The 9,708-nt window shown below is 35.2% G+C and overlaps 1 protein-coding gene across 1 annotated transcript; it reads left to right on the top strand.

Annotated features, from left to right (window-relative positions):
• Positions 1-585: 585 nt before the first annotated feature.
• Positions 586-9,375, top strand: LOC145059286 (glutamate receptor 2.9-like). Its single transcript, XM_079007141.1, has 5 exons — positions 586-892; positions 6,451-7,724; positions 7,837-8,155; positions 8,348-8,733; positions 8,826-9,375. The coding sequence occupies exons 1-5, from the start codon at positions 616-618 to the stop codon at positions 9,216-9,218; spliced, it is 2,649 nt and encodes an 882-aa protein (XP_078863267.1). The 5' UTR covers positions 586-615; the 3' UTR covers positions 9,219-9,375.
• The last annotated feature ends 333 nt before the right edge of the window (positions 9,376-9,708 follow it).

Raw genomic sequence — 9,708 nt, 5'->3', positions numbered from 1 at the left:
ATCCCCTTGTTTTTACCTGAGTTAGTTTTTTCCTCTGTTTTTCGTCCCTCTCCTTCTTCCCTCCTGTTTCTCTTTTTTTCCTTGGTGCAAAAGGTGAGGTGAGTAAATCAGCTCCTGTGTTATCTGGTATTGAAACAGCTCTTTTTTGTACACTCTCCTCCTTCCTCCTTTGCGTCCCCCACTCCCCATCACTCTCTTTTGATGCTTCTTTAACTAACATGTACAATAAACAATGGCTTCTATCATAATCAACATTAACAAATTTTGTACTTAACATTGACCAAACATTGCTCTCGAAGAGTTGACATTTTATATAGCAAGTTACATAGTATATACATATATGTTTTACATATATAAATGTTAACCTCTGGAATTTGGATAAGTGCAAGTGGGGTTTGCTCACGACCAAGCAAGGATTCCTTGACTCTATCAAAAGTTGGAAATATGACACAAGCCGGGACCCAGGAAACTGATTGGTCGATGTTAATTATTGCACTCATTTTCAACTTAGTTGACGAGATCATCGGGTATATACTTATTATGAGCAAGAAAGCGTACATTTAAAATATAGGCATCTTCATATCACCCAAAGTCAACCTATCTCTCATTGCTGAGATGAAAGTGTCTACAAGTTTTCTGTTCTTCATCGGTGCTTTCGTTCTTGAAATGAGCATTGTGCATGCAAATCATGAAAATTTTCAAAATTGCTCGAAGAGCCAACATGCAGGGATAGGTGTCGTGGTTGAAAAAAGCTCTCGTGTTGGGAGAGAGCAAACGATAGCCATGGAGTTGGCTATCCATGATATCTGCAGAATTACGAAGAGTGCTTGTTCTTGTCCAATTTTGCATGTCAAGGATTCTCAAGGAAACCCGGCTCGATCAGTTTATGAAGGTAAGCTTTGATCATAATGGCATTTTCAATGCATTGAACTTTTAAGAGTTACATGAAGATTCCACTAATTATATCATTTTACTTATTAAATTCTACTTTTCTTGAACTCTTAAGAATTCAATGAATTGCCACATCAATATTTTATTATATCTTTTTATAAATAATATTATAAAACTATAATATTACATTAATTAGAAACTAAAAAGTAACAAATTACAAATTATTAACTAAAGATTGCTATATGTGTTATGTTTTAAAATATTTTTAAGATTTAAGTATTTTTTTTGTTTAAAATATTATAATATAAATTAACTTGATGAGTTAAATTATTGAATATAAAATAAAATAAATTACAAATATGTTATTGTTATAAATATGGCTCAATTTCTAGTGATACATATTTATTAGCAATATTAATTTATGTTAATAAATTGGGTGCATTAAGTAACTGTAAGGTAGTTACATATTGAGGGTTAAAGATACGTGTGATAGTAATCTAAATGTGTGTGTTTTTAGTGAACTTTTGTAACCTCCACAAGTTTGATAATAAATGGTGTCCCTGTTGCTTTGTGGATGTAGGCTTATCAAAAGCTGAACCACGTAAATCATTGTCTTTTTACTGTTTTTCATTTGCTGTGGTTTTGATATTGTTTTGTTCCTCTGTTTTGGGTTAATTTTAGAGTGTTAGGAAACTTGTTTATTTAACAACTGGTATCAGAGCCCATGGAAGACGATGCAGGGGCTGAGTTTAACCTTTTTGGTGGGAGAGGATCTTATATGACAAAGACAACCGTTCATAATGCAAAGTTTGAAGTCGAAAAATTTGATGGGACAAATAACTTTGGGATGTGGCAGTGTGAAGTCAAAGATGTTTTGGCTCAACAAGATTTGGATGTTGCTTTGAAAGAAAAGCCTGAAGATATGTCTGATGTTGATTGGAATAGAGTAAACAGGATGGCTTGCTCAACAATCCGTTTATGTCTTGCTAAGCAACAAAAGTTCAATGTAATGAGAGAAACATCAGCAAAAGATTTATGGCAGAAATTAGAAGACAAATATATGACCAAAAGTGCTGAAAACCGTCTTTAGAAGAAGAAGATGCTGTTTTACTTCAAATATAAAGAAGGTACAAAGATGATTGCTCATCTTGATGCTTTTAATCAATTAGTTGCTGATTTATTGAACTTGGATGAAGAAATTAAAGATGAAGACAAAGCTTTAATTTTGTTAAATTCTCTGCCTGATTCATATGCTCATTTAACAACCACTTTGTTACATGGTAAAGTAACTATTAGTTTTGAAGAAGTCTCAAATGCTTTGATGAACTATGAGATCAGGCATGCAGATAAACAAATGAATGGTTCCACATCAGATGCCTTGGTTGTTCGAGGTAGAACATTTGAAAGGAGAGGTCAAGAAAATAGAAAGAAATTCCAGTCTCGTAGTAGAGGGAATTCTAAATCGCAAAAAAGCTTGGGGAGAAACGAATGTGCTTTTTGTCATGAAATTGGACATTGGAAGAAGGATTGTCCAAAACTAAAAAACAAGAACAAAAACACTCAAGCAAATGTCACTTATAGTGAAGATGAATCTGGTTCGGAATTTGTATTGGCAGTCACATCGAATTCCTTCACTGATGTGTGGTTGATGGATACAGCAGCTTCTCAACACATGTGCCCTAATAAGGAATGGTTCTCTACTTTAGATTTGAAGTCTCATGGTGTTGTTTTAGTTGGTGATGATTACAGCCTAGAGAAAGAAGGGGTCGGTACTGTGAAGTTCAAGCATCATGATGGAGTAATTAGAGAATTTTCAAATGTGTGGTATGTTCCTAAATTAAAAAAGAATCTGATTTCTTTAGGAGCATTGGAATTTGGAGGTTATAGCTATTCATCTTCAAATGGTATTATGAAGGTAAAGAAAGGTGCTTTGGTTGAGATGAAGGCAATTAGAGAGCATAACATGTATGTATTGCAAGGAAAAACTATTGTGGGTGCTGCAACAGTGGTCTCAGAATCTACTAATTATGATAAAAATGTTGATTCTGATACTTCAAAGTTGTGGCATTTAAGGCTCGGTCATGCTGGAGAAAGTGCTCTACAAGGATTAGCAAAGAAGGGGCTGTTAAAAGGTGTCAAATCTGGTAAAGTAGACTTTTGTGAGCAATGTGTTTTAGGTAAGAAAAAAAGAGTAAAGTTTGGTACAGCAACACACCAAACCAAGGGCATCATTGATTATATTCACTCAGATGTATGGGGTCCAACGAAAACAGCTTCCAAGGGTGGTAAACATTACTTTGTAAGTTTCATTGATGATTTTTCTAGAAAGTCTTGGGTGTATACAATGAAACATAAAGATGAAGTCTTAGATATTTTTTTGAATTGGAAGAATATGATTGAAAATCAAACCGGAAGAAAAATTAAAGTTTTAAGAACCGACAATGGTGGTGAGTATACTTCTGATCCCTTCAATGAAGTATGCAAAAAGGAAGGAATAGTAAGACACTTTACTGTACCAAGAAATCCACAGCAAAACGGTGTTGCTGAACGACTCAATAGAACTCTTCTTGAAAAAGTAAGGTGTATGCTATTACAAGTTGATTTAGACAAGTCTTTTTGGGCAGAAGCAGTCCTTTATGCAAGCCACTTGATTAATCGTTTACCATCTGCAGCAATAAATGGAAAGACACCAACTGAAGTTTGGACCGGGAAACATGCTGGTGATTATGAAATTTTGCGTATTTTTGGCTGTGATGCTTATTTCCATGTGACTGAATCTAAACTAGATGCTAGAGCCAAAAAGGCTATATTTGTTGGTTTCAGTACAGGTGTGAAAGGATACAGATTGTGGTGTCCAGAATTAAAAAAATTGGTTCTTAGTAAAGATGTGACATTTAATGAGATGAACTTAATGAAAGTGAAGAATCATGATGTTGATGTAGAAAATGATGTTAGAGCTGTGCAGCAGGTGGAGTTTGAAAGGCAAAATATAAGTTTTCCACATCAAGAAAATTCAAATCCACAACAAGTAACTCAAGTCAGAGTTGAAGAGCACCTAAATGATAATGAAGATGTTGTTTTTGGTGAAGAAAGTGAAGGTGTGGAAACAGATGATGAAGAAATTGTTGAACCCTCATATTCGATTGCAAAAGGGAGAGAAAGAAGAAGTGTCCGGAAACCTGCTAGGTACACAGATTGTGTTGCATTCGCATTCCTGTTGTTAATTCAGAAATTCCTTCAAATTTTCATGAAGCAAGTGAAAGTCATGAAAATAAAGAATGGAAACATGCTATGAACGAAGAAATGGATTCACTTATAAAGAACAAAACATGGAACCTTGTTAGTCTACCGGAAGGAAAGCGAGCTATAGGTTGCAAATGGGTATTTGCAAAGAAAGAAGTCCCAAATGAAAACAAAATAAGATACAAAGCAAGGCTCGTTGCGAAGGGTTATGCTAAAAAAGAAGGTGTTGACTACAATGAGATTTTTTCACCGATTGTGAAGCAATATTCTATTCGTGTTATGTTAGCTTTAGTTGCACAATTTGACCTTGAATTGGTGCAATTAGATGTAAAAACAACATTTTTACACGGCGATTTATATGAAGAAATCTATATGTTTCAACCAGATGGGTACAAGGTTAAAGGAAAAGAAAAAATGGTGTGCAAGCTGCAGAAGTCGCTTTATGGTCTGAAGCAATCACCACGCCAGTGGTATTTAAAATTTGATGGTTTCATGAAAGGCGTTGGATATTTGAGAAGTGAGTATGATCACTGTGTTTACTTCAAAAAGTTGCGGAATGGAAGTTTCATCTACTTATTACTCTATGTAGATGATATGTTGATTGCATCAAAAAATATGGGGGAAATTAAGAAACTGAAAGCACAAATGAAGAATCATTTTGAGATGAAGGATCTTGGTGAGGCCAAAAAGATTCTTGGAATGGAAATAACTAGGAATAAAGAGAAAGGTCTTGTATTTCTAACTCAAAAACAATACTTGGAAAAGTTATTGATGCGGTTTGATGTTCACTCATCAACAAAGTCTGTAAGTACTCCTCTTGCTGCTCATTTTAAACTTAGTGCAAAATCTTGTCCTAAATCTGAAGAAGAAAGGAAAGAAATGGCTCACATTCCATTTGCAAACCTTGTTGGTGGATTGATGTATCTTATGGTCTGTTCTCGCCCGAATATTGCACAAGCCATTGGAGTTGTGACTCGATATATGCATAATCCTGGTAAAGATCATTGGACAGCAGCAAGATGGATTTTGAGGTACTTACATGGAACAAGAGATGTTGGTTTATGTTTTCAAAAACAAGATTATGGAAAGAAAAATTTTGTTGCTGGATATGTTGATTCTAATTTCGCTGGTGATTTAGATAAGTGTAGATCTACTGCAGGTTATTTGTTTACTATGGCACAAGGTCCAATTAGTTGGAGATCTACTTTACAAGCAACTATCGCCTTATCTACCACAGAGGCAGAATATATGGCTGCTACAGAGGCAATTAAAGAAGCTTTGTGGTTACAAGGGTTGATTGCAGAATTGGGTATTGTTCAAAATCAGGTGGAGCTTCATTGTGACAGCCAAAGTGCAATCAATTTGGCTAAACATCAGGTATATCATTCTAGAACTAAACACATAAATGTAAAATTTCATTTTGTGAGACAAGTTTTAGAAAGAAAGAAAATTGCTTTGAAGAAGATTCCAACCGAAGAAAACCCAGCTGATATGTTAACTAAAGTTGTTGGTTTAGCCAAGTTTGAACACTGCAAAGACTTGGCTAATATTGTATCGGTTTGATTTCATTTGAAGCAGCAGGGAATTTTTTTTTTGGTGAAGTTTGTGGAGGTATTTGGTGGTGGTTCACAGTGTTGGTAGAAATCTCGCCAATGTGGAGATTGTTATAAATATGGCTCAATTTCTAGTGATACATATTTATTATCAATATTAATTTATGTTAATAAATTGGGTGCATTAAGTAACTGTAAGGCAGTTACATATTGAGGGTTAAAGATACGTATGATAGTAATCTAAATGTGTGTGTTTTTTAGTGAACTTTTGTAACCTCCACAAGTTTGATAATAAATGGTGTCCCTGTTGCTTTGTGGATGTAGGCTTATCAAAAGCTGAACCACGTAAATCATTGTCTTTTTACTGTTTTTCATTTGCTGTGGTTTTGATATTGTTTTGTTCCTCTGTTTTGGGTTAATTTTAGAGTGTTAGGAAACTTGTTTATTTAACAGTTATAAATAAAAAAATAACAACATATAACTTGTGCAAGTGTGTATGGTATAATTATTTAAATACTAATTGGTGAAATGGTTTTTTAAAAAAAATTCCATACCTCAATTTAATAGGGATTAAACCTCAATTCATTGAACTTCACCCATAATGATGGCGTATTGAACTCCGCCTTATCAACTTTTTGCCCATTAAACTCACCATTAAATCCTCTAGTTTAACCTAAACTAAATCCAACATAAAATGTTAGTTTAATTTAAGTGTTGGAAACCAAGTTTTAATTCCTTATGATGAACTTTGTTTAAAAAACAGTTATGGATCTCATGGACCACAAACAAGTTCATGCAATTATAGGAACAATAAGCCCTGAAGAAGCCACTTTAGTTGCTGAGTTTGATAAGGCTACCAAGAATATCCCCATCATTTCTCTAACCCCGACAGCCACAACATCACTTCCACAATCAGCCGCACTAACTTCATTTGTTCAAATGAGTCACGATATCACAACCCATACACAATGCATTGCTGCCATAATTGGCCACTTTAATTGGCGAAAGGTGACATCAATTTATGAAGATCACAGTACATTTAGCTCCAGCCATAGTCTTTTAACACATCTCTCTGATGCACTACAACTGGTGGGTTCAACCATCGAATGCCACTTCACATTCCCTCCCTTGCATTATCTATCAAACCCAAGCATCTTCATAGAAGAAAAGCTAAAAAAACTCAAGATGAAGGGGAATAAGGTGTTCATACTTTTAAAATCATCTCTAGCATCATGCATCCTATTATTTGAGAAAGCAAATCAGTTGGGAATGATGGAAAAGGGTTACGTATGGATCATTTCTGATGATATATCAAGTCTTCTTGATTCAGTCGACCAATCAGTTATATTGAGCATGCAAGGTGTTGTTGGATTCAAGACTAACTTTGAAGACACAAGCGAGTCTTTTAGAGACTTCAAAATTCAGTTTCGGAGCAAATTTAGAACCAAATATCCAAATGAAGAATATTCGAACCCTAGTATATATGCAGCGCGCACATATGATGCAACATGGGCTGTTGTCAAATCTATTCAAGCATCAAACGGGTTAAGCTCATCAAAGGATATTCTAGAAAGCATTTTACAAACTGAATTCAGTGGCGTAAGTGGGAACATAAGCTTTGAAGATGGAAAACTAGCACAACCTCCAACATTTACCATAATTAATGTGATTGGTAGAAGCTACAGGGAGATTGATTTTTGGTCACCAGATTTTGGTTTCTCAAAGCATAAACTTGGAAATAATGGAGAGGGAAGCCTTGATTTGATTTATTGGCCAGGTGGCACTCAAAAGATTCCAACTGGTCAGATATGGTCGGGAAATGAAGGGAAACCATTAAAGATTGGTGTGCCTGCAAAAGGTGCTTTTAATCAATTTGTTAAGGTTAGTTACGATCAAAACACGAATAAAACTTCTGTGACTGGTTTTTCTATAGAAGTGTTTGAAGCTGCAGTGAAGCAGTTGCCTTATTCATTGTCTTATATCTACATTCCATATAATGGCTCGTATGATGAAATGGTAGCTGAAGTATATAACAAGGTATATACATACAATTCTTTTGCCTAAGCTTCATACTAATTACATTACAAATTAATCTAGTTGATAATAAAGATCGATTTGTATCTTGAATGCTTGTGCACAAGTAATGCAGACCTTGGATGCAGCGGTTGGTGATACAGAAATAATGGCAGATCGATACGAGTATGCTGAGTTTTCTCAACCATACATAGACTCAGGATTAGTTAGGGTGGTACCCATAAAGTCAAATTCTATGAAGGAAGGATTTATCTTCCTTTATGCCTTTACAGCAAAAATGTGGATTATATTGTTGGCAATGACAATAGGCACTGTGTCGATTGTCTGGTTTAATGAACATGTACATGGAAATGAGGATTTTGAGGCTTCATCTTCCTTAGAATGTATTAGCAGGATGCTTTGGTTTGCAGTCGCGGTTTTATCATTGGCACATAGTAAGTCTCCGTTCTTATGTGATCAATATTGTCTTTACCTTTTTATCACAAACTTCTTTATATAATATTTTTTGGTTGAAATTATTTGACTCGAACAGAGCTATATAATATCTTTTTTGGTGCACTGATATAACCATTTTACGTTGAGCTGTTCTTAACTCGTTATGACATAGGCATTACTTAATCTTCCAGGAGAAGTTATCAAAAACAATTTGTCTCGGTTAGTGCTGTCTACATGGTTTTGTGTAAATGTGATTGTTGCTGCATGTTTCACCGCTACGCTCTCTTCAATTATGACAGTTTCAACGTTTCAACAATCACTAGATCATCTCGGAAATAATGATGTTGTTGGCTGCAATGGGAATTCTTTCATTGTTCGTTACCTAGTGAACGTCTTGCATTACAAGCCAGAGAATATCAGGAACATTAACTCCATTGAAGACTATCCTGAAGCATTCAAGAAGAGAGAGATAGCCATGGCTTTCTTTGTATCCCCGCACGCGAGTGTCTTCCTTGGAAAGTATTGCCATGACTATGAAAAGATCGGACCTACCTACAAGCTTGGTGGTTTTGGTTTCGTAAGTTTCAGATTCATTTTTCAAAAAGATGAGTAGTATTTACCTAGGTGTTTACATTCTTTGCCTTTTCCCTTTTCCTGATGATGTATTAGGTGTTCCAAAAGGGTTCAACATTGGTGGAGGATATTTCGGAGGCAGTTCTCAAATTAACTCAAAACGGAGAGATAAATACTTTAAATGAAAATATGCTAAGATCCTCTTCCAATTGTTCTCTATTAGCTCAAGAATCCAATGGTCCTCGAGGTACTCTAGGCCCCAAGCCTTTCACCGGTTTGTTCATGATATCAGGCAGTATATCTGCACTTGTGTTCTTTACCACATTAGGTCGTCTAGTAGCAGATCACCAAGCTTCAATATGGAGTTTAACGCTATCAACCCTTATTATGAGAAGAATTGGGAAATGGTTGATGTTGTTACTCATCCAGATTAGAGTTATACAATGCGACCCTAATGTAGAGATGACTCCTAATCAAGAAACCGCATAGTACATTCCAATGCGAGAAATCATGTTCTTGTGTATAGAGTTACAATGATGACTGAAAAACGATACAATATGCTTTATGATTTGGATATGTAATGTTGGTGATCTTAGGGTTACATGACAACCGGTGTAATTGAAATTATATAAGTGCCAAAGAAGACTTTGACTATGCAAACAAAGCGGTGTGCAATGTGTTAATACACTTAATCATGGTAGCGGAAACAAACAAAAATTACCTAAGTGTACATGCTCCTTAAGATCTAGGTTTTTACTAGTTATATCAACAAACTATAAAAATACAAAAATAAGAATGCTAACATCTTTGTTCTTCGATTGAGACCTTACGATTAGCAACTCTTGCAATGGATGAAAGACACAACGTAGTATCTTTCTAATATACTTAGACCTAAGACTCAAGAAGCAAAACAAGATAAACCTAAGAAGGGATGAGTTGAAATTTCTATATCCCAAGAGAGGGGATATAAATTTTGACC

Source organism: Lactuca serriola, chromosome 6 (genome assembly GCF_051521515.1).
Source record: "Lactuca serriola cultivar US96UC23 chromosome 6, Lser_US96UC23_V15, whole genome shotgun sequence".
Lineage (NCBI taxonomy): Eukaryota > Viridiplantae > Streptophyta > Magnoliopsida > Asterales > Asteraceae > Lactuca > Lactuca serriola.
The sequence above is the reverse complement of the archived record's forward strand: the minus strand, read 5'-3'. Positions and strand labels throughout refer to the sequence as shown.

What these genes read in the sequence shown, in the direction of transcription:
- LOC145059286 (XM_079007141.1), top strand. Translation starts at nt 616, where the DNA reads ATGAAAGTGTCTACAAGTTTTCTGTTCTTCATCGGTGCTTTCGTTCTT. An exon ending in GGTTTTATCATTGGCACATA is followed by an intron (nt 8,156 to 8,347) that starts GTAAGTCTCCGT and finishes TTAATCTTCCAG; the next exon opens with GAGAAGTTATCAAAAACAAT. An exon ending in AGCTTGGTGGTTTTGGTTTC is followed by an intron (nt 8,734 to 8,825) that starts GTAAGTTTCAGA and finishes ATGATGTATTAG; the next exon opens with GTGTTCCAAAAGGGTTCAAC.